Source organism: Passer domesticus, chromosome Z (assembly GCF_036417665.1).
Source record: "Passer domesticus isolate bPasDom1 chromosome Z, bPasDom1.hap1, whole genome shotgun sequence".
NCBI classification, from domain to species: Eukaryota; Metazoa; Chordata; class Aves; order Passeriformes; family Passeridae; genus Passer; species Passer domesticus.
The window spans coordinates 39,603,217-39,629,209 of NC_087512.1; the positions used below are offsets into that span (position 1 = coordinate 39,603,217).

At 37.5% G+C, this 25,993-nt stretch overlaps 1 protein-coding gene across 3 annotated transcripts in view; it reads left to right on the forward strand.

Moving 5' to 3' along the window:
* AOPEP (aminopeptidase O (putative)) overlaps positions 1-25,993 on the forward strand; it is a 187,129-nt gene that overhangs the window by 141,951 nt on the left and 19,185 nt on the right. For all 3 annotated transcript variants that reach the window (XM_064405454.1, XM_064405455.1, XM_064405456.1), the window contains one exon: positions 20,077-20,193. In XM_064405454.1, the coding sequence (XP_064261524.1) occupies positions 20,077-20,193 (117 nt within the window). The remainder of the gene's footprint in view (positions 1-20,076; positions 20,194-25,993) is intronic.

Genomic DNA, 25,993 nt, shown 5'->3' on the forward strand with positions numbered 1-25,993 from the left:
TTTTGACATTTTTGATCATAGTTTCTGTGCTATCTGTTGTTACTCACAAAATAAAATCTATGCACAAGAGGAATTACCAACTACTACTTTTAAAAGTAGTCCTGGATTGCAAGTTCATGGAATTATAATAGCAATAATAATGTATTTATTATTAGTATATTTATTGTCACTGCTATTAAATGTAGAACTTGAAAGCCGACAATAGTGGAAAACACATCAGACTTCTCAGTGTTAGGGTGCATTAATGGCAGAGTCATCAATGTGGGGAATACACCAGATATTTTCTCAAAATTGGTAATTTGGCACACATGAGGATCTGAATTCTTCCACTTCTCAGTTTCTGCACAGGTCTAAAAACAGAATGTAATTGGTTAACAGTGTGTAATAGTACAAATTCCTAACCTAAACAATTTTTCAGTATACCCTGTGTAGCAAATGTGGCTGTAGAGCTAGGAATTGTAGTTGTGAGCTACTGGATACTTTATGTTTCTGTAGGAACACTGTTCAGGAACAGCTAAATTAATTTGAGCTTCCCGAGTGGAAACAAAATCATGCACAAATCTGATTAGTAGGAGCCTGCAATGAGAGTTCCTATTGCAAATGTCTGTTGCAAATAGATGTTTATCTTAAATTGCTGCTTCAAAGAGAGACTTTTTTAAAAATGGTTTTTATCTCTTTGAATAGCATCATACTGAGAAAGATGCAGTCTGAAGGATTGTGTCCAGGGAACAGATGCATCATGGACAGGAGTTGTGCCGACTTCTATCCGGTACACTCACCCATAAGGACCACCTACAGGGAGGGAAGGTGTAATTCGATTTCCACACTCATTCAATCCCGTGTCTTTCAGTGCTGATAGTTGTGAGGGCAGCTTTTGCCTTAGGGATGGCTTTTCCAGGAGGGGCTGAACGAAGGCAAATAAGCTAATTTCATCTAGCTATCGTTTGGTTGGTTGTCTTTCTTCAGAAAGAAGCTACAAATAGTTAAGCCTCTCTCTCCTGTTTGATAAATCTTTTTTGGCATACAAGATCATATGCCAGAAGTACATTTATCCTTTTACAAACCTGGAAAGACATAGAATAGACACTGTGAACATATTTCCTTCAAATCAACCAAGATTGACACAGCTTACAGGGGGCTTCTCTGTCTGTCTGCATTTGCTCCTAATTCCACTAATGAATACTACAAAAAGAGGAGAAGATGCCATTTTGCCACTGCTGTACAAGTAAAAATATTGGAGATACGGCTATGTAAAGGTGTCAGGACTGGCCTCAAAGTGTGTGTATAAATAAAAACCTCTACTTTTCTTAATGCAACAACTTATTGTAACAGTACATTACATTTTGGCTAGAGCTGAGATGTAATTTTTAAGCCTTTCAAAGTTCCTATTTTCACAGTTTCCTCATGCAAATCTTGCTGTTTCCAGTTGCTGAAGTCAAGGCTTAGCATTTGTCTGTTTACCTTCATGGCCACAAATAACTTCTCTAAAGCATTTAGAGACATCTAAAGTCAATTTACTAGAACAGTTTTTTTGGCAGATCTCCAGTGATCAAAACATATGTCAGAAAATGCTTTGATAATACATGCTTCTTGTGCACTGGTTACATGCTTTCTTGGTTTAGATTCCGTAACAGCTTCCTGCTGATTTCAAATAACCTTTCGTGTTGCAGTTGGAAAATATAACTACTGAATTTCATCACTTTATTTGCATGTAGGTTACATAATTTTGTGCTGCTCTACACATATATATTATTTTGAAACCTTTTTATTCCTATATATAAAATTAATTTGACCTATACCAATATAGTTGGTATTGCCAAATAAGAATTGACACAGTGTGCAGATGTCATCAATAATAAAATCCATGAACAAGGTGTTTGGGAGCATGTAATGTATTGACTTCAACCTCTGCCAGATTTGAGCAAGTCTGTTCCCTGAAGCACTATGCTTTATGTTATGCTTTTTAATGTCTTTGTGTTTCAGCATTGCACTGAAAGTTTAAAGTTAACCAAAGAATATAAAATGTCAAAATAAATTTATATTATCACAGTGTGTGTATTTTAAAATGATTACTCAGAAGGTGTTGTGTGCTCCACCCTGCAATCTTTGCAGATGAGTTACACTGAAATCTGTGGGAATTTTGTCTCAACAAGTTCTGCTGCTAAAATTGAGTTTGTTACGTCTGAAATGCTTAACATAGAAAGCTAGTGCAAAGCAAGGCAGTTGCAGCTCAGATTCCCTAGTTTCTAAAAACTGTGAACAAGTCTGGTGTAGATAGTTCACACAGTGCAACAAAAAATAAAGTCACTGTTAATGTTCATAACAAAAACTTTTTTGATGTTAATACTGTCAGAAATAACTTGTCATGTATTTTTAATTATTTCTTTTTTCTTTAACTTTGTTGTTACAAGATGGTTCTCTGATGTCCTCTTCCAAAGTTTTAGCCTGAAGTCAGTTTAGTCAAGTCTGTTCCGTCAGAATTCATCAGCTGTTGGAAGTATCCGTTCAATATGTTTTGATTAAAATCCTGTATTGCATGTTCTTCAAGTGTTTGTGTGGATTTACAGTTTGCCCAGTAACAGCATAGTATTGCATGCACACTTGTCAGAAAAGTAGTGCAAAATTATATTAGTGTTTTACGTTGGTTCCTGCTAGTTTGCTCTGCAAAACCCAGTTAGTTTGCAAGTTGTGATGAAGCTGCAAATGTGCAAAAAAAAAAGTACTTTTTAGACATCTGAACAGTAATTTCTTGTTACTCCATTCAAGGAGTAACCTGTATTTAAAAATGTGCTGCATAGGAGTTTTTCTATGTATTTGTTAAATATGTATAATTGGGGAAATTTGATTTATAGTTAGATTCACTGCAGCATTTTTTTTTCGGAGTAGCAGTGTATTAGGAACAGCAACTAATTTTAGATACATGGCCAAGCTTTCTTACACTGAATTAAAGTGTCTGTGATGTTTACCTAATGTGCTTTTTGAAGTGTCACATTATATAATTTAATTATGAAATTGTAGGAGTAAGCTAATATAGCTGGAAAATTAGCATCAGAGTTTATGTGGAAAAATGCAGAGATTTGATTTGAGCATGTAGTCTCCATGCTTTACTTTCTTTCCAATATTGTTTTCTTCTTACTTTTTTATTGGGTAGTAAATGCATTTCAGTGAAGAGTACTTCTATCTGCCTTTTGTAATAAGGTAAACATACCTTTGAGCATTGTTCAAATATAAGCTAATTGTGGACTACTGAATGTTTTTGTCTAAGAAATATAAATATGTGGTTCTTTCATAGTAATTACTGAAATTTTACTTTTCTTTGTAGACACCTCTTTTTTTCTTGTTATTAAAGTTTATAAATTAAAATATAGTAGAAAATTAATAACAGCAAAAGAGAATGTGACAAAGTCATTCTGTGGGTGTTAGGTGGCATCATGTTCTGCCTTGAATTGTGTATTTTTCTGTATTACAGCTTTGAATAACAACTGAATTCAGTTGCTTCAACCACAAACAAAAATTTAATTGTACTGATTCCCAGTTTCCAGGGGGGTTTGTCTGTCTCTCTTAAATAAACAACACCCCTGAAAGCCTTTAGACAGAGCTCAGGAGAGTTGCACAGAAGGAGTTTAGAGCTGGCTTTTGAGAACCAAGTAGAAGTATTTTCTGCACGTGAGGTGCCGCTGGCACGTGTGGCTCCTGCTGGGTGAGGGGGCTTTGTGTGCGCACACACGGCCTCTCCATGGCTGCAGATTTCTTTCTCAATTTTGTAGCACAAGTCTTTGTTCCTGTCCACTCCCTCTACAAATCCTGGTTTTCAACTGAGCAAAGTAAGTTTGTTTTCCTTTTTTTAAAAAAATCTCAGCTTTATATAAAAATGTGTAAGGTACTCCCCTGCTTTGATGTCCCGCCAGATTTTGTGGTTTTACAACCCAGTTTCCTGGAGAGGGTTTTAAAAAAAATTATTAATGGTTTGACTTTTTTTTCTCTTCCCTATTGCTGTGTGAGTCATTTAAAAACAGAACAAAACAAAAGCTGACTGTCTGAAGGAAACAGTGAGATGTCAAACATTAAGTAAACTTTCCAAAAACAGAGGAAAATCCAATCACCAAAACCAAAGGAAAACATCCCAACCAAGCAACCCAATGTCTGTTTAATAAACTAATATTTAAAAAAAAATTACTAAAAGGAAATGTATGTTAATGTAATGGAACTCACATTTTTCTCTTATGAATAACCTAAAATGCATTCTTTAAAAGACAGACAACATTTCATTTAAACAGTAGTTGGTATAAGTGGAAAGGGGGAGAGGCATTCAACAAACAACTGGCTAAAAGCCACCTAAAAGTATTTTTTCCCATGATTTTGAGGTCTCAACAGGCTGACTCACCAGCTTCCATTCTATCCTTTGCAATTTTACATGCCCAAAATCTAGATTAAAGTAATCAGTCTTGCTGTCTACTGCTGCAGTTTAGAGCTGTGCTGTGATATACAGTGCATGTGCGTATCACCGCAGTATCATGGGTCTACAGAGCAAGCACTTACTGATGGAACTGGAAATCTGAGCTTTAAAAAATAAATATATAAATGGCAGTACTGTATACATTGAGAGGCCCTTAAATTGGCTTCCTTACTGCGAGCAGCAAGGGTTGTTGTTTGCAAGGTTGCTAAGCATAAATCAGTAATTTTCAGTGTTCAGGCCAATAAGCTCTAATTGGCTCGGCAATACAAATTTAGCCATGTAAATGCTGACAGTCACTACAGTTTAGGTTTTGTCTGTCTCCTGCTGCACCACCACCCCTCTTCCCTGGCCTCCCCTCCTCTGCCCCTGCTTTACTTTTCCAGTCAGTTCAAACTGCATGGTCAAAGATCCCAAGGGGGACTGAAAAAAGGGAAAACAAGTTTTCCAGAGAAAAACAGTCCTCAGCACTGTATGGATCTTAGGCAGCTTTATGGAAAAAATTGCTTTCTGTTAACATCACAATATGTCTTTGTTGTCACCTTCCTGTTCTTCCCCTTGAGACACATCTCAGACAGGTTCAGATCCCTATTTTGCTCTGTGCTGATACATTCAAAATTAATCAGTACTGTAAACACTATGCTTCTATTGGGGCTAACTATTTTTTTACTACAAAGGGTAATTCAGAAAGGCAGTATGTACTGGAAAGGCTGCTTATTTATACTGGCTTTATTAATGATACAGACCTGGTAAAATACCATTGCTGCATTTGTTTCTTCCAGCCAGACTGCCTGTGAGCTGTGCTTTGTGTTGTGAAATCACAGACCAGCCCTTGTCATTTACTGTAATAATGGAAATTATATAATATTCATAATTAGCATAATTAGCAGAAACTACAGTTGCAATAAACTATTTCCTTTCATTGCTTTTATTTGCATTAAAATTTTATTTACAATAAAACAAAATGCAGTTCTTTCAAAGATTGTGAAATATGTGCTGTCCTTGTCAAACCTTGTGCACTTGGTTTTTCAGTTATTAAAGTCAAAGGATGTGTTTATTGGCTATGTTTTCTGGAAGTGCACTAGCACCTGAAATTAAAAGTCCTTCTGCAAATGGACACACTCATCTTGTTACAGAAAGCAAGAGGGTAACGTTTCTTCTTTTGGTCTTGACTTTTAAAAGTGCAAATATATTAGGAGGCAGATGAAAAAGTGGTTTATTTTTATGTTGTTATTGCCCCTGGAACTGTAAAATTTGTCAAAACTAGTTTTGTGTTGTTTAGTGCCAAAATTAAAATTTCTAGTTAATGTGATTATTCGATGAGAGATAATATTACCAGAAGAGCATTGAATAAAACTGGCTATGGGAAGTGCAAAGGGAATAGGGAAGGAAAGAAGTGGAATATGATCACCAACAGCAAGACGTAATTACAAGGGTGGAGCATATCCAAGACTGGTTTGTGATTGGATTTAGATTAAGAAGAAGAGCTTGTGTATTTAGTCTGAGAGAAGACAAATATTAGAGGCACAACAGCACAGCTGTAATCAGGTTAAAGGACTTTGTGCTCTTGCTAAGAGTGGAACAGAAATTGCATTTGCAGTAAGTATGCTCTTGTCTTTTAGCCGTTTTAGAGTAACAGTGCATTTCTTTTGTCACATGCTTTTCTAATTCTTGGAGTAACCCAGCTGTTATGGGTTACAGCACTCATTTTGAGTATCAGTGAAAAATTCCTTTCATGTCGCCTTCTTGCCTCTATAGTCCATTTGTAGCTAGAAGTTGATAAGAAGTTGGATTTATCATTAATGACTTGTTTCAGGTGTGTTTATAAAAGAGCGTCACTGTTTGGTGCAGAGTTCAATCACAATATTAAAACTCAGCTAAGAGTGTTTTACCTGTCAGTGCCACACTGAGAATTCACAGCACAGCTGGTATCTGTTCGGCGACTTTAGGGGTATATGAAATACCGACTTCTTTAGGTAAAGGTTACAGGGGGAAAAATATTTATAATGCTCATGTAATCAGCTTGCTATGCCTGTTTGGATTTTTTCAAGGCAAATTTTGTTTTAGTGGTGAAATCTGTGACAGTTTTAACATGCTTTTTGTTCTTTAACGTGTATCTTTCTGGAATTTATGCAGAGATAATTGACAAAATGAAGACAGATACAGTGATTCATAGTTAAGCTGATTGAGGGCAGCAGTTCGCCCTTATAACAATCAATGACGAAATAACCATGAAGAGAAACATATTTCGGTGTACTGTGCCGCTTTGCTTAGGCCTCTACAGTGTATGCACTCTGGCTGGGAGGTGTTTAATTTGCATTGGTGCTGAGTGTGCCTGGTTCCCAGCTTTCTGGGGTTTACATGTATGTATCCATCTGAAAGTTGGTGCTGCAGAGGTTTCCCAGGCTGGAGTCAGTGGTGCACAGAAACTGCAGCATGTTGTTGGAGCTGAGATGTCTGTGTTTGAAAATGTCAGGGTAGCAAAAAGCATTACATTTTCAATAATAAGTTGTTTGTTTTAGTGTATTTTCAGGCTGGGCTGACTAAAGTTTTATACAAATTAATGACTTTTTTAGATTCTGCTGAGAATAAGCTGCTTTTAACATAAATTTGTCTGAAGTCTGTATAGTATGTTTTGAGCTACTTTGAAAAAGCAATAACTGTACTATCACTGCAAAATTCTACAGGTTTTTTTGCAATTCATTTATTAAGCCCTCTAATGTGATGTGAAAGGCACATTTAAGAGGGCCAAATGCATAAACTAGTGAGCAAGAATAGGCTGCTTCTTTCTGTGGAGGTACTCATGCATATCAAGTTAATTACACCTGAGTGTTTGCAGCATTGTGCACACAAGCTATGATTGTCATGGGATGTTGTTGGTGTAGGTGATGATGTAGCTGGGATTTTGAGGCATATTCAGAGAATTATGTTAAAGCATAGGGGAAAAAAAGCACACAGCAAGCTAAATCTCTACTGCCTAATTTGAAAGAAAATGGAAAAGTGCTATTGGTTTGGCGTTTTTTTAAGACAGAGCTCTGAAGGGTTAATTTTGCCAGTGGAAAGTGTTCCTTAATCATAGTTGTTTGCTCTATGTTACCATAGCTTTCCTAATTTCAAAGACCTGCAGATGTCATTAGACTCAAAGTAGAGTAATCAACTGTCAAGTTTTCCTTTGTTAAAAATAGGAGTTTGGTGATAAGATGTTTGTCTTGAATCAATAAGACACCTTGGAAATTTTATTTGGAAAAATAATAATAAAAATAGTATTTTTACAAACTTTTATAAACTGAGAACTTTAATGTCAGGTTTCTCGCTGGAGGGAAATTTTTATAGTGAAGTTAAAAACACCTGAAAACTGCAGTTTATAATGGAAACTTAAGGTCCATTTTTGCTGCAGCAGCACACATGTTTCTAAAATGAGACTGACTTAGCTAGAGGAAAAGAGCTGATAGACAAGTAGAGCTTGTCTTTGCTTCTTAAGAACAAGACCTATACGAAACAGATATTTTGCTTGTGCAGTGGAATAGGTTGCCTTTCAGTATTCAAAAGCATTCATTACTTGCATTAAATTAGGCTTGAATTATTGTTATCCAGCAATTTCTTAAATTAGTAGTGGAATTGCACTGTTTAAAACCTTTAGGTGCTGTCATTGTGTGTAGCACTGCAGGTTCTTGCGAAAGCCAACTTTCATTCAACTGTAGATAAGATTATTAATTACTGTTAAGTACTGCACTTAGTGGTTATCCAGCCATTTGTACTATAAATAATAACCTGCTGCTGTACAGTCGTCCCACTGCTCCCTGGCATTATCTGCTTGATTATTTTCACATTTCTATGTAAATTCAGTGATGAAGTGCTGGTCTTATTCTCCCTCCTAGAAAAAATAATCCCTGGAAGCTAATGGGAGCTCTCCTTCCATAAGAAGTATGTAATGAGCCCATAGGTCAGCAAATTTTCTAGGTATCCTTCTTGGCAGTCAATAGTCTTTCTTCCCCCTCCTTTCCTGAGGTAGAAGAGGTAAAAGTGAAATAGCATGCAGCCTTGGAAATAGGTAAGTGAATGCTGTTTGGTAGAGGATAGGCTGCCCCGCTGTCAATAGCAGTGATTGTCTCGGATCTGCCTGTTTACCAGGAAGTCCTGCTGTAGCCCATGCTGGTTTCTTCAGATACATATACAAGGCTTAAGTAGGGCATAAAATATCCATATGGGAATGGAACCCCAAAATGCACAGGGCAGGATATGGAGCGCTCTCTGCTTAACACGTTTTAGGTCTTTTGCTAAGGGGAAAAGTAATATTGAAAGGAATGGCAGTAAACAGAATGGTTTCTCTGCACATTTACAGAATAAAAATTAACAACTTCAGTCTGAGGGTTTTGGTAAAGGATTTATTTTAATTTTTCCACAACAGCTGCTTTTACCTTGCTTTCTTGGTCATTTGTAAAGCATTAAAAATGTTCAAGTGTCTTTAAAAATGAAGGTTGTAATAAATTATTGATGGAAAATATGGTAGAGAATCTCTATTTGGAAATGCAGAACCTAGAACGCTCTTTGATTTCAACATGAAAACTTGTCTTTGTGTCTGCTTCTGGAAATAAAGTTTCAGGCACCTCTATTTTATGTTAAATGATTCCTAGTACTCTGTAATGTGATGTATAAACCTAATGGATGGATGGCATGAAATCAAGTTATTTTAAGCACTTCACTGAATCTTCCTTACAGATGCATAAAAACCAACCAACCAACCAACCAAACAAACAAACAAAAAAATCTTAAAACACCACCACCACTGTTTGGAGACAGGTAAAAAAATTGTTGCATTAGTACATGAGCATATCTTTATATAATTACATGCATATACCAGTATTACAGATGAACATAAAAAGTTGCATGCAATTAATATGTTTAAAGCCTCTAGTTTTACCTCTTCTGTGAGGTAGAGAAGATTGATTGGTAGCTTGAAAATTCAAAAAAGCACTGTTTACTCAACCATATTTTTAACCGGATGTTGTCATTGTTTACCTCAATATTCTTCAGATGCTGATCAGCACAATGAGACTGAATTTATAAGAGGGTTTATGCCTTAAATGTCATATTTTTATTCTTACACCTATACCAGCTTAGTAGTTACTTAGTATGTATGAAATATTTTTTCTGTTCCTGCCATGCTTTCGTAAAAACAGCACACATTTCTATAATCACAAAACATACTAATTTTGGGGATTTTTTTAAAAAGAGAGCTGTTCGGAGGCTAGTGTTTTGATGCAATTCTGTTAAATTTAATAGAGTTCCCACACAAAGCTGTATTTATGAATCAAAACCAAAATCCACGGTCAAGATCAAAAAGTCATTATTATTGTTGTGTCAGTATGAGAAACTACTGGTTAGTACATGAGACGAAAAGCTCCTGATTGCTTTCAATGATTCACCTATCATCCTAGACATTACAGAATGTCTCATCTGAAAAATGTGAGCAGAGTGTAGCACTTACCACATTTTAAACTCATTTTATCTGGTAATTACTTCTGAAACATTAGTATTTCAACTAACTTTTTGGGTTTGGTTTGCTTTTTTTTTAAAAAAAAAGTTCTGTTCCTGCACACGCTAAAAGTATGCAAATGCTGTCTCGAGCCACTAAGTTTCTTGCACTCCTTCAAGCTAAAAAATCCCTAAGTCAAATTGCAGTTTGGAGAAGTTCATCTCCAGCAATTTTGGGCCTGGATTATTTTTATACTTAGTTTTAATGCTCCTGTATAGGAGGAATATAGACTTCGAAATGCAGATTTTAAAAGAGAAAATTTTACAGTGACATCCTTGCTAGTAACTATAGTATCTTTTTAAATAGCACTGGGCATAATAATGATGTTGTGCAACACTTGTTCTCTTTTAAGATCTTTTAAGGGCTTGATTTTGGTGTTTTTCCAAGTGTTAATTGTCTTTTGCAACAGTTTAGACTAAAACCTTATCCATATTTCTAAAATCAGGAATAAAAACTAGTGGGATACACTTGTTCTGTTCCATGTCACACTCATCAGAATAGGATTCGAGTAGCCTTCACCAAAGTATTAAGCAATGACCTTTTCTCATATATTACATTGTCTTATCCTCTCCTCCTGGAGAGAGCTGTATGCAGTGAAGCATTTTGTTTCAGAAAAGGTTTTTCTGGGAGGTAGAAATGGTGGCTTTTTTTTTTTTTCCCCTTTAAGTACACCTTGCTATGCATTTGTAGTAGAGCATGCAAAACTGAGAACTTGGCCTACATCTGGGATGAGAGGTGCTGATGCTTGTGACTGGTCTTAGCTGACAGTGCAAGTTTTGAGACGATTCAGTGGAAAGATCAGGTGCCTTTTCAAGAAGCTGGTGTGCTTTGAGTGAAGAATTGTGCAGCAGAGGGACTGCCTGGCTGTCAGCTGTGCTCTGTGGGCAGCAGTCAGCAGCAGCTGCCTCAGAGTCATCAGTGTAGCCTGCCGTGATTGATTTCATGGGTATTGTGGTGGGAAACACAAAAAAACCCTTGAAAACCAGGTAACCATATGGTAACCTGTGTTGCTGGTCATCGGGCAGTGTTCAGTGCCAGTTATCTTCTGAAGTGGCAAAGGTTTCCTTTTGGGATGATGAGGCAATTGGGAGAAGTGACAGCAGCTGTGGAATTAGATGACTTTCCACCACAGTGAAAGAGTACTTTCAGACAACTGGATAGTTTTAGTCATGGCCATTGTGAGACCTTAGTTAAAAGAAGAATTCTAGAAGCTGATGGCAGTGGATTGGCATCTCTGCATCTTTGATCAATGGGAACAGTTTCATGTCTGTAAATTCTACATACTGCTTTCCTAGGTTTCCAGCAGCACCTATTCTTAGGTTTAGACTGTTATAACTAGATGTGTTTTAAGGTTGTCTGTGAGTAAGACGTTCTTGGCGGTATGCGTGTGTTTCTGAAACTGGAGTTCACTCAGTCTGGTCAATTGTATTCTCAACAAATGAAAAAAACCCCAAGACCAACACCCGAAACAACAACCAACCAGCAAACAACAAAATTACTCTAAAAGAAAAATGGATCAAATGGATGTGGTATATTGAAAAATTGTTGTGGGTGTGCACAGGCTATGTTGGACACACAGTCTACCAGAGCCAGATTGCAGATCTGAAGAAAATATGGCTCTGGAAATGTAGTTTATCTACAAATGTTAAGAGACATGTGACATAATTAAATATGAAAGCCCTCATTACCTGTTGTTCTGAAATCAAAAAGAGTAGAAAAGAAAATCAATTCTTGTGGATTCCAGTAGTAAAGGGTTAAGAGATGGAAGTGCAGGTTCCCATTTGCGCTTTAATGCTTTCATCCTGGAAGGCTTGTGACATTGTTAATGCTTTATGATGAATCTCAGACAGCCCTCCCTGAAGCGGTGGTGTATCCTGCAGCTCCAGCATGAGCTGAGTGGAATTGATAAAACTTCCTTCAGCACAGCCGTGCTAGTGAAAGCTTTGAAGACAAAGAAAAGTTATTTTCTCTCTCCTTCTTTAGGTTTTTTCTCTGAATTCCAGCTGTTTGGGACATCTACTAGGTACTAGATGCTTGTGCTTTAGTTACTGCAAGGTAAATGTGTTCTGATGAACAAGCTGAGATTTCCCCAAGAGGTGACCACACAATAAGAGAGTTGGAAAACCTGTAGTGAATCTCTTGAAGATGACAATCCTAGCTGAACTGTGGGCATTGACTGAGTCTTGCTTTGGTAGGTATAGGCAGAACAAATTTCTGTGCCAGGAGTGGCCAAATGTGTATCAAACTTTCAAGGAAGAGGATTATACTTCTTCAAGCTGTCCCTTGCTAAGTTCTATTGTAAAAATATTTCATACTAAAGAGGTATCTTAACTTTCTGGGTTAGTTTCCAGAGATAGGATTTTTCATTTTCAGTACTGGGTGATGAGGTTACTTGCCCAGTAATTTGCTAGAAAAATTAGTTAATTTTCTTAGGCTCTCAGGTTTTTGTCTTTTTTCTTCTAGTACTTAGAATGAGAAGAGTAAAGGAAATCTGTTTGGGTGCTGAGGGTGTTCTCACTGATGGTTGTGGCTCGTATTCCCACATTATGCTTCTTCAGCTCTTCATTTTTCAGTGTCTGCTGTAGTCTGTCACTTTCTTTTAATGTCTCAGAGGCCACTTGATAGCCAGTTGGTTTCAGCAGATCTAGATGTTGGTCATTCAAGGTGAGATGATTTATACTGCCACTGATCAGCTTAAGCATGTGATTTGGAGCAGTTGAGAGACCTACACTGTTTTGGGTGGACAGATTAGGAGGCACATACTTGCACTTCGCCTCTGCTGCAAGGTGTGTATGAAATCTTTCCACCAATTGCTAAGACTTGGTGGTCTTTTCTGTGAATCCTCTAATAGGTAATAGTCAAAGAATCTGAAAAATAAAACAAATGGTCTTCTTGGCTTTTTTCTTTGCAGTTAGATGAATAGTTCACTGAAGTGCCTCTGCTGGGTGTGCTGTTAGATGAGAAAAGCTGCTTACAGCTGGTGAGCACTAATCACAGGGCTGATATTCTGATAACTCATCTGCACTGCTGGGGACTCCTGAGATCAAGTGAAGGGATGACTGAAGATCTTGCTGTTGCCAACATCAGCTTTGGTTTGTGTCACAGTAATGCTGTCTGTGAAGTGTGTCTTGAGATGTGGAATTTGGCTTTCTGTGTCCATTTTGTCTTGGTGTGTGGTCATTTCATCTGAAAGAAGGAGCAGCACATCCTGGAAGCATGATAGTAACTGGCAGGGCTGGTAATCTGCATAGAATAGAGAATGTGTAGCCTATTATGTTTGAAAGGGAATTATTATGCTTGAGGGTAAAGTTACAATGAAATGTTTCTTTGAGAAAGCTAAGGTTGAGAAAAGCACTGTATAACGTGACTGAACCTGTAGTGGAAGCCACCTGTTTTTCATTTTGCTGGCTCAGCAGTATGTTAGATCATAAAGGTTTAATAATTTTTGACATTTCAGTGCATTTATATTAGGTTGTAGATGTTGAATTTCTTTGTAAGTGGATCTTCTCTCTTTATGGGAAAATACTTTGTATTAAAGCCTGAGAAAAAGTTCCAGTTTATGGACTGGTAGCAATGGCTGGCCTTTAAAAAATATTACCAGTAATGTGTAACCAGAATATCAGACACAGAACGTAAAATAGCAATCTGTGTCCTTCATTCAGCACTGTTTCCATATTTGTGGGCAGAATAAACCAAACTTTTGTGTTTTAATAGGTATTGGCCTTAAAATTATTTCTGACAGAGCTTATCTGCTTTCAAAGAACAGCCTTAATTTTGATATTATAAGGAGGAAAGTAACTGGGAACAAAATTATTAAATAAATTGGTCTGTGTCATTTTTATATTCTACTAATAAGAAGTAGGTGATGCCAGATATAAATGTCCCAGAAAAAGCATTTTGAAGTATAGCACAAGTGAAATACTGATGAACTTGTTGGAATTACTGCTTTTTGAAATAAGGCTTTTTGAAGCAAAGTTCAAAGAAATATATTTTTCATTATAATTACCAGGTACAATCCCTGGTTTGTGTTTTTAAAATGGTTGTGTTCAAAAATGAATTGCTGAGCATAGAAAGAGCCAACTGAACAGATACAGAAAAACCACACATAGTGGGGAGAGATGTCATACAAGTGCAGTTCATAAGTAGACAAGAATGTGTTACAGACAGAGATATTTTGCTTTTAAATATAGTGAGGACTAGTTATCTTTCATAAACATTGAAAGGGGAGCTGACTTTTCATCAAGAGAGAAGCCAAATAAACTGGCCTAAATGAAGTTGAGCAGAACTGTCTTTTTCACTACTTGCTTGTGAAATTTTGTCAGCCTGTGGCAAACATGGGCTTTATTTTGCAAACCAGTTCAAAGCATATGTCAGCTGCAGAATACTTCTTTCCCCTGCATAGTAATCAAACAGCAGACTAGTTCTTTCAGAGTTAAACTCTTCTCACTAGAATATTGCACTACCCTAGTTAACAGCTGTAAGTGTGGACATTTTTTATTGAATTCATGTTACTTGATATGAATACATTTTAACCCTTGAAGTGGGGTGGGGGGAACATGCCTTGTTTTCATTTAAAAGAAGTCACTGTGCTGATCAGCATCTGAAGAATATTGAGGTAAACAATGACAATATCTGGTTAAAAACATGGCTGAGTATACAGTACTTTTTTGAATTTTCAAGCGACCAATTTTCCTAACAGTTTGAGGAAATAAGGGGATTTGTTCTACAGAAGTTTTAATTTAGTTGCAGCTTGCAGAAAAAAGCATTCAAGGCAGTGGGGGAGAGTTTATAAAATGAAATTCATTCAGGGATTTGTCTGACCATGTGAAGCAAAAGTGCAGAGATGGCCTGGACCTATGAATCCTGTCTCCAGGACTAGTAGCATTGCTTTCTTGACTGCAGTTTACGAGGAGATTGAACAGGCTGCACAAGCTTGAGTCGGTGTCTCTGGAGGTAGACTTGGTGCTTAGGGACATAGTTTAATGGTCAGTGTGGCACTGCTGGGTTAGTGGTTGTAGTCAGTGGTATTACAGGTCTTTTCCAACCTAAATGATTCTATGATCAATTTTTTTTCTGAAGGGAACCATTCACAATTGAACTATGGAGTGGGGGTTTTCCCTTTATTTCCTAAGAGGGGAGTGGGAAGGAATTTGGTTTGACTTGGGAAAACTTTGTAAATATATAAATGAAAATACATTTTGTGGTTTTGGGAATAGGACACAAGATTATTGTCCGCCAAGTACAGGAGAAATATACCATGCCTTAAAAACTTTAAACATTTCTGTATAATTTTCAAAGGTCAAATTGCTTTAATTCTCTATAAGGCCTTGTTTTTCTTGTATTTCAGCCAGCATTTTCCAGTGCACAGTAGTGATTTTTTTTTCCTTTCTCCCCCTGTTTTTTGCTCAGTGTAAACAGTTCCTTGCTGTGGTTACACAGACAAATATAGCAGAGAATCCTTTTCTCAGAGAAGATTCTCCCTGTGCATTTTTTAACCATTTTTGGGAAGAATTGATCTATTTGTGCATGCAAGAGAGGGAGGCAGTAGCTGTAAATTGAAGTGACATCATATATATTACTCCCATTGATCCACTTTTAGACTAGAGCCAGGATAAAAGGAAATGGCATCAGGGAGGAAGTATGCTCATTTAGGCACAGATCCCAGTGTGATAATGGAGTAATAATAGAAATCACGCCACTGTCAATCGGTTGCTGCATTAGTCTGAGGCAGATTTCCCCTCCAAGGAGGCTTTCAATGACTTCATTCAAGTGCAGGCAGGAGCAAATGGGATATACAACATACCAGCTGTACAACTTCAGTGATTTGTGTCCTGGCAGAGGGGTGCAGTGCAAGTGCTGGTGCTGCGGATCAACTCAAGTAGATATATCTGTGTCACATTTCATGGCTGAAAGGTCAGTAGTCAAATGTTTCAGTGGCAATTCTTTTTCTAGTATAAAGGGGAATCTGGCATTTATTGCGTTTGTTAATGTAGGAATTGATAAATACGCTCTTTCGTGTGGGTGGTCTTCTGGGATGTGAGATTGATGACCTCTATGGCTGTTACACCAGATCTCTGAAGAGGAAAGATTTGTTTTCTTTGTGCTTTCTACACATTAGGGACTGTACTTTGAAAATTCATAATTTTGTTCAAAGATTATTTGTAGAAAACCTACTAATTTATTAAGATACTCTTGTAACACATTATAATGGCTTAAGTGTTTTGTGTACGAATATGAATAAACTACAAAGTATGCTTTTTTTACTTCCAAGAGATTTCGTATACAATGAACATTAGTTATATTTTCAATTTTTTAATGTTTTCTGTATTTCATTCATCTTTCATTTTTCAAATACAGAGCCAGATTTGATATTCCCTATCATTTACAGTTTGTTTTAAGGGTAATAGTCGCTTTACTCAAACTTTAAATCCGCCACATCAGGTAACTTAGGGGAAGCAGGGAACAAGTTGTTGTTTAGTGGCAGGACAGTGAACTCTTTCAGAAGGCTGAAGAGTTGGAGGAGAGGTCTTACAGTCTTAAGGGCAAGATAATATATACAGAGCTGGGATACAGCTTTATAGAGGGGATGGTGTTTAATTACATGGGACATGACAGAAAACCTCTAGTTTGGGGCTTGATCACAACATATTCATTTATATCCTCTTTGTAGTGTCCATAGTCACAGCTGGGAGAGGGCCAGCCCTGAGAAAAATAGTATAATTTCCATACAGCAGGCATAGGTTGGGACAGGAACTATCTACTTTACAGTATAAATAGATGCTGTTACAGCAGTCGTTGACGTAATGAAAACTATTTCTTGATTCTCACCACATTTCCTGATTGATCTGCTTTCATAATTGCATATTTTTGAACATTTTGATTGAGCATTCTCTATTCTAGTTCTGAGTATGAGGGGTTATTTTTATTTTATTTTAGTTAATTTTATTTTATGAAGAGCACTGAAATTTTGTATTTACAGTGTTATAGTTGTTTTCTGAATGTTTTCAGCCTGAAGACAACTTGAGAATGTGACGATTATCCTGCTGTAACTTGCTGTATCTGTGTTGTGTACTTTTCTATGGGTGTTAGATAGTCAATATGCATTCACAGACTGTGAGTTGTTGTAAAGGAAAGTGGTTACACGGTGCCTGAAAAGAAATTTACATTTAGGTCTCTACAGTATTTATGTTTACATACTACTTAAGGCAAGGCCCTCTTTGTATTAAGTGTGAGACAAACATATTGAAAATTGACAGCATGCACCCCAAACAATTCTCCTGGTATGAAAGATGGAAAGTAACAGGTGGGCAGGACAAATAAGGAGGATGGTGGTGGGAAAACAAAAAACAATGAGAGTGGGGTTTCTGAGAGAAAATTCAAGTGCAATTTTTGAAGCTTATTTATAACCATTAAAGGACTGCTTTTGTGAGAATGATATGTTGTATAGGGGGAAAAGAAAATGTCTGCACCCCTAAATGAACTTTGTAGCAGCTGGTGTCATGAAAGTCTTGGTGCAGTTTTCAGTCTCTTGGCCTAAGTTAGGGTTAAGCAGAGTCTCTTTTATTGAAAGGAAAGGGTAAAAGCGTAGATGGGAATGTTCCTCCTTTTGTGTTAGAAACAAGTTGGAGAACAAACTATAATAGCTGTGCCCACGAGCGCCTCTGCGGGGAGAGGTCCGCCAGCCAGCGTTCCCCTGCCAGCGCCCCACCCTCTCTGCCAGTGTTCACTAACCCCTGCCCTGGTCTGTAAGCAATCCACGAGCTAGAAACTGGTATGTAAGGTATCGACTTGGGCAGCTGAAACATGGGAAAATAGCAGAAGCTGTGGTCTTATTCATAGAATCATAGAAGATGCTGAGTTTGAAGGGGCTCACAAGGATCATCGAGTCCAGTGCCTGGCCTTGTACAAGACACTTCAGTAATCACACCATATGGCTGACAGCATTGACCAGATACTTCGTGAATGCTTGGTTTTGCTTATTTGTTTGTTTTATTTAGTTTTTGTTTGTTTGTTTTACTGACTCTCAGAGTTTAACCTGTAGTTCTGAAAAAACTTCAGCCATGATGCAGCAGTAGACAGACATAAATTAAGGGCATGGCTGCTGCTCTGCTGTTGCTCTTTTGTTGGCTGCAGTGAGATTCTGTGATGCTACTTTAAACAATAGCTTTCTGTGGGTTAATCTGTGTAGCAATTGTACTGCAGATATATTATAAAATACTCAGCTGTTCTGTACCTACATATTCAATTGTTCTATAGCTTCTGCAAATTAAGTATTGTTCTTCTGTCTTTCACTTAGCAGTGAAAACTGTCTAGATCAGAAGTTACCTTTCTTTGTGTGGTGTTCTGCAACATTTTGTATTTTATTAGTGTTCAGAATTAATTCAGTTTACAAGTAGAGTCACTTCCCGGAAGCTTTCCCTGTTTTATTTTTTAACTTGTCTAACCAACCCCCTGGCAACTTCTGTTGGACTCCCTAATAAGCATTTAAGCTTCCATTTTAGTAATTGTCCTGAAATGAAATATTCAATATTTTTAAATACCTAACCACTTTTAACAATACCATGTAGGCAGGCTTTGGTTTTTCTTACAAAATGTTTTACTAAGAGCTAGTAAGATGTGAGGTATTTTCAGTCTTCAAGAATACAACTTTACCAATAAAAAAGTGGAAAGCAATCAAAATGCAAAGAAACCAAAGCATTATCATAATAGAGATGCCCTTTCCTCTTTATTCTGATTTAGGTACTAGTCTAATAGAGAAGAAAATGTCATGTTGCTAAATTAGTCATTAATGTAGATATTTTACAGATTAAGGCTTATCAGAAGATCCTGGGTATCTTTATGGACTTACTGTCTGAGATCAGGAGTCCAGTCTTGTTCAGTCCACATAAACAGCCCTGGCTGTGGGATATGTTGTTGGAAGAGGCATTTCCTATAGCTGACTTAATTTCATCCTTGCTTAGTGCATTGACGCAGCAGAGCAGACATGGGCAGGCAGCAAGGTGGGAACAGAAAAACACCAAATGTGGTGAAAGCTGGAAGTACTGTCAAAGTAGCAGAATGTCTTTTTTCATTAGTCTGTCTCAATAACATTAGAAGTCAGCAGGTTGATTTCTTTTTGTATGCAAAAGCCTTACTGACATTCTTCTCCCTTTTCCTTTCCTCCCCTGGTGCCCTGCAGTGATGAATAGAGGGGAAAGTTTTGGGACATATAACAAACTTCTGAATGATCACCTTGGAGCCTGAATTTCTAAGAGATTTTTTTCCTGGCAGCTGGTGCAATTTCTCTCTGAGCTCTGCTTGAATTATTTATTTGTTCATCCAATAAGCCTATTAAACAGAGCACTTAAGCCCTGGCTACAACAGACTTCTTGTGCTTTCTTTTTTTTTTTAGGTTACATTAGGTTCCAGTTCAAAATGATAGGTTCTGGAGTCAAGAAACTGACTGAAACTACTGAATATATATCTGTGTGTAGATGCTGTACTGTGTATGCCACAAATACACCATTCATGCATATTTCCCATGAAAGGATGGATGGTTTGTGACTCATTGCACTAAAATATGCCTCAGAATGTGTTTTTGCAGCAATTGTTTGGTGGGTCACTTATTTGTGTTGTGTTTCTTTGGTCACTGTAAACATATCATGCAAATAAATGCTTGTATATCAGATAAAAACACCACTCTAAAAATTATATGTTCCTATGTCTCATTGATTACTCAAATTATGCACTGTAAATTATTCTCTCTTCAAACCCAAACAAAATAGATTTACTTATTTTATACATTCCATAAAAAACTTACTTATTAAGCCATGATTATATTTCAAAAAGATAAGCATGTTTTAGATCTGACCTAACCATAGCAATGGAAACCATGGAAAATGAGTCCTAATTGTGCCCCAGCACAATCTTTCAGAACACAGACACATAACCCCTGAGGTTTTTCAGAAACCAGCTAGAGGTCCAGGTTAAAGCACATGCTGGAAGTACACAGGTTATCAGAATCTTGTCCTCTTTGGTTTGTTTCAGTTTACATTGCTCAGCCAGTAGAGATCTTCATTCACACATGGCACTTTTTTTTTTCTTTTAGCTTCTCCCTGACCAGCTGGTCTTACTTCTGGAGTTCCTTTTGGAGGAGAAGACATTGTGTCCTAGAATACTGCAGTGCTTAGAGAGAACATACCAGCTCCGGGAGCAAGATGCCGAGGTGAGTCGCGTAAAAACAAATCTCTCTAATGTATGCCACTGTGTTGTGGACTAGGAATAACAGTGTTCCACGAGGAACCAGGCTCACTGGAGTTTGGTTTTTTTGCATGTCTGAATCTGAAACTGGATGATCTTAACTCCAGTATTCTTGCACCTTCATGTGTCATAATGACTCTATTTTTGTGTGTTTTGCATACTGTGGTAGTAAAGTACCCAGATGTCCAAACTATTTTACGTGTACCTTAGTCAGCACATTTGTTCAAGTGTTAAATTTTTCACTATGTTTTTCTGTGTAGTGGAGCCCAGTTTGTTTTTGTTCTGATATTGTCTCCAAATGTAATCATGTCTGTTATAGTCTAAAATTATTTTTCCCCATTGTCAGCTCATATTGTTCCTCTTTGCGTGCCCCAAAGTCTCACTCAGGATTTAGGAAAGTTAGCTTTCTGGAGAGATTATAGTGTTTTCTGGTTTGGAGCCTTAATTTAATGTTTTTTGCACTTGCTTCTACTAAGTGCCAGTGACATTAATAGCCCCCAAGGAAAACACTGTTTTATGTGATATTATAAAGGGTAGCATCCCTGCTCCAAAGTGCTTTATATCTTTGGGAGGCAAACAGTAAATCTTTATTATCACATGCAGAGAGGACTCTTTTAAGTCCCATGGTTTTCTCGAGCTGGGAGAGTTTTGAGAATTAATGCAGAAGAAGTGGTAGCTGAAAGCACCCTTGTAACCAGCCTTTGCTTCAAGTATGTAGTATTCAGGAGGAGGTAAGAAAGCCAGAGATGAACATAAAGGAGTCTAGAGGTGTGTGTGTGTATATATATATGTGTATATGTATAAAACAAGGGTTAATTATGACGTAGCATATGACTAAGCTACTGTGCAATGAAGGAATATGGTGAACTTAACATTTGGCTCCTGCTTATTTAAAAACTGCGTTGCAGAAGATTGCAGAAAGCTAGTGCGTTTGACTTACCTGTTATTCTTGGAACTTTGTGGCAGTTATTAGAATTGGAGGAGAGAGCAAAATCTGTCTTGTTACTCTTACGGTGAAGCTGCTGTGTGGATGCTTGGAAAGACTTGGAAATCCAAACCTTAATGTAAAGATTTATAGAACAGATGTTTACCTTTTCCTCAGAAAACAAACAAACAAAAAAAAAGAACAACATTTCAGTTGCTGCTCTTTACTGCACCTTTTTACTTTTTGTTGATACAGTTTTCCAAATGCCAGATTTGCTTTTAATTAGTACTTGAACCAACTTTTCTATTTATAGATATTAGAATATATTTTAATCACATCTGAATACCAGCGAAATGTCAGTGGTTCTATTATGGGAAGAGGAATTAACAGGGACATAGATCAAAGCAATAGCTGTGTTGTTGTTGCTGTTTCATGCCTATTTATTGGGAGCACCAGGCCACAAGTTTCAGTTTCTCAGATTTTTCCTTCCTCTTCACTTTCATGCTTTCTTTTTTCCTTGCAGTGTTAATGTAAAAGTACACAAACAGTCTATCAGAATGTTTTTGTGAAAAGCCTCCACAAACCCTCAAGATTAGGACCTCTATGAAATGAACATAATCTCCATTTTATTTTACAAGGTGAAACTAAGGGCTTAGTAGACAACTCACTTAGAAGTACAACTAAGATAACATTACCATTAGCATTTTACCAATCATCAGACCCCAGGCACCTACAATCCTTTAAAAGGAGCTAGCTTCCATGGCCTCACCTACCTGAGGAACAGACTATTTGTGCCTCATTCTCAGGTTTGTGCACAGGGGATTTTTGTTGTTGTGATCCTGGGGCACAGGGAACTGCAGTCTGAGCCTGTTCTTGTCTAGATTTAATTTGTGGATACACAAATCACTTATAGTGATCCTGTTGTATTACCAGAGTTCAAATGTTCTCAGTAGCTAAACATCAGAAATGGATTAGTAAAAATAAAAACAAAAAAAAATCTTGCATGCAGGCCAATAAAAACAAAACTGTCAGTTTCAGAGGGTTTATGCTAGGATTTTTGGAAGTGAGGATGTCAGCTGTGTTCCATCCAGCAGCAGAAAGTTAAGAAATAAACTTGTTTTCTTATTTTTGAAAAGTAGCATTTAAATTCACAATCATCTTCCAGTAGGGATAAGCAATGATAATAGCCAATAGTGTAAGAGGGTACATACACAAAGGAGTGTGTTTTTTAATGAAGTTTGGTCTTAAAATTTGTACATAATAATTTTGAAGGTTATTACTGGGGGGTCCATTTATCCTGCACAAGTACAGCATGGAAAGTCCTTATTTATATTTCTTAAAGCTGTTCTGTCTGTGTGACTGAAGCATCTTTATTCTGACTTTAAAATTGACCATGCTTGTTGTAGTAAAGCATTGTACACCTGGTGGCATCTGCACCTGCCCACAGCAAAATGTAGGTCTGTCCCCAGCTAGTGAAGCTGGCAGCAGCACTGTTTGGTACTCCTGACCATTTTTTACCATGTGCACATCCAGATTTAACAACCTAGGGGTACATGTTGTTTCAGAAAGGAGTGGAGGGTTTGCAGCAGGTTATCTGCCCTGTGTCAATTCTTTCTGTAGTCAGGAGAGGAGAGACGTCAGAGTCAGCCTTGGCCTGGAATGTAAAGGTTGATCTCTCTTGAAGAGATCTCTGCACCTACTCAGTGCAGTTCCTCTGCTCTCAAATTAGGTTTCAATGCAGATACGTAGGCTCACTATCTATCTTCCTACTAGGACAGACATTTGAATGCTTCTTTTAACAAACAAAAAATAAATCATAGATTAAGTAACATATTTGTGATTCATAATGCATAATTTTGGAGCCACAAGAGCCAGAACTGCTGATGGCTTAATCACATTTCTGATTGGTCTGCCCCCAGTCTTGGATGCCAAGAGAGGCTTGTAGGGCATCTGCTACATTGCAGAATTTATGATTCCTTTCCACTTTTTGCAGTCCACTTCTGTAACAAATAATTATTTCATTTTCCATTTACTCCTCAAACCTTGGAACATCTGTGAAGACACAAATCTACAAATCGTTTTCAAAAGATTAAATTTGTTGATCTGAGCTGTTTGAATTGAGCATATCCAAGAGATCTTTGTTTTAAAAGCAATGAAGATTTCAAAGTTTAAAGCCATTTTTCCATTCGTCTCTCTGTGCCTTTAGCCCATTGTGGCTCAGCCAAGCAGTGTCAGACAAGTGGAAAGCAATTGGATTATGTCCTCAGCTTTCTCTTCCTGTTCCCCCTGTCTTGTTGCGCTGCTTCCCACTACATAATAAAATAACTCATGCACAAGCTACATCTCCATGACATACCACATCCTGCATCAGAGAGTAGCATTATAGAAGCTGGCTGCATTTTGAACATGACAAAGTCCAGCTGTAAGTTCAGCTGGCTGAGGAGAAATAGGATATGTTAAAAAGCAGCAGCTACAGTTGCCATCAGACAGCACAGTGGGATAATGAAATTTAAAGTGGTTCTGGGGTTATTTTTGTTTTGTTTCTTTCCAAAGTGGCTGTTCTAGGCAGCTGTTTCGTTTATTCAATATCTAGCATCTGGCAGAATGTGGAGAGTTGGTCTACATGGAAAGTTTTGGGTGTCTAGTATTTTTAAAATTTGTCCAACCTCTTCTGATATGACAATGCAATCTTACCTCATTTGAATAAGCTATTGAGAACTTTCATATAAATAAAGTGGAGTCAATCATTTACAAAAGACAACATCGTGAGATCTGAGTTAACACTCAATGAATCTCTTAGCTAGATGAGCCCTCTCATTACTCCCATTATTTCTCTTCTTTATTAGGCCAAAGGCCTGTAACTTGTAGGCACACAAGGACACAGAATGGCTGAGTAGCCTGCAAATTAATGAAAAATGTGACAGGAAGATCACAGCCATAGGAGAAGAACAGTGGGTGGGGCACTGTTCAGTCCTATCTAAGAGTTGATGCTTTCAGTCCTATCTAAGAGTTGATGATATCTCTGCAAGTGTGTTTTAGTTGTTGCTAAATTATCTAAGAAGTGATGATAAAAACTGCAGCATGTGGATGAAGCAGAAATATTTGTGGTGTACTTCCCCAGATTTTTCACTGTAGAGTTAGCTTTCTTTTCTTTCCTACTATAGACCTCACTTTTATCTTGCCTGCACAGCATATGGGAAGTTGCTTTGTTGTGTTTCCTTGTCTCAGCAAGCAGACTGAAATGCTCATCACTTACATAATGCTTTCCCTGTATTTAGGATCATAATGAGGTATATTTTGGGGAGAGAAGAGAAACTAGAACTCTTTCTGCAGTAAATGTGAGCAAAATGAGTTGAGATCATAATGTCATCAGTAATGTGGGTGGCATAAAGCTATTCTCACACAAATACTTAATTGTGCATGAGGTTGTCTGTAAGACCAAGGCTATGAAGTGGTGGCGTGTTATTTCACTGACAGAAATGCAGTCATGCTAACACACACCATCTAAGGTGCTTGGCATCCTAGAAGTGGTGAGAATTCTGTTAGGACAAAATAACTTTCATTCATTGATCTTTCCTAGCCTGTGAAAAGCTGGCAGATATGGAAGTACAAGTGAATTCTTGTCATTTCCCATCTGATGGTGACTGTGTTGAGCTGCGCACATTCTCAGGTTACATAACTCAGCTGTCCTGCTGATTATGGATGGGCATTGTTTGAAGGCACGCTTATGGAATAGAGCTCTGTAGACAGCACTGGGTAGAACTGGGTGGGAAAAGGGAACTGCTTGGGAAAGGTCAGTGCACACTTGAAGAAGGCCCTTGGTGAGCTCTCCTTTCAGCACAGACACTGAGCCAGGGCAGGGACTCAGAAGCAGTCTCCAGTTTTTGAGTACAGTTAATAATATATTGCAAATACTTCCACAGGCTTGCCAGTCCTTCCTGACTGTACTGTGATAGCAACAGGTAGGCATGTTTCAGATAGTGGCATTGCAACCACAGGGGGAGAACCATGGTTCTTTTCCTTGATTGGTATTGTTGGTATGAAACACCAAATCAGTAGATAAAAAGTGTGAAAGCACTTAATCAGTAGATAAAAAGTATGAAAGCTTGAGCTGATGACTATATTACAGGGCATTGCTTTCTAGCATTTTTTTTTTCTGCAAAAGTAAAAATGGTTTCTGTACTTATTTTGTATTTAAATATACAGGCTATTACTGAATTTCAGTTCAAGTCAGGAGGAGATGCCTTATTTTGGATAAGACAGTATGTTTTGCAGGACTTGCAAATCTGCTGTGAAAATTTACCAGGAGTGCAAAATAAATTTCACCTGGCTTTTCCTTTCTGAAGGTTTTAGTTAAAGCATTATTGTCCACTAGACATAGGTATGGTTACATTGATTAATTTTTTATTTGCAATTGAATTGCAGTTAACATGTTAGGAGGAACCCTGATATAATGAATCTAGAAAAGAATAATAAGGAACCTAGAAAAGGTTCTGTAGATGAGTCAGCCTGCAGGGTAGGTTTGCTTCTGGAATAAATCATATTTGAAGTTTGTATACCCAGCCATTACTGGGGCAGTACTTTCATTAAATGGAAAAGAAAGAAGTGGTGTATGTTTTCACAAAGTGAAATCTCTTTACTATTATCAGTGTGATGCTTTTCACATACATCCTCACAGAAACAGTATTTTTTCCCTGCTCTACTCCTCTTACTTCCTAATGCAAATCCTTGCAAGGAATATATCTCTGTCATAGAAAGCCTTTCCTGTTTTCATTAGGAAAAGAGCTTATTTCAGGGTGTGTTGTAGACTGTCCTCTCTGCTGATAGATGTGTTGACTGA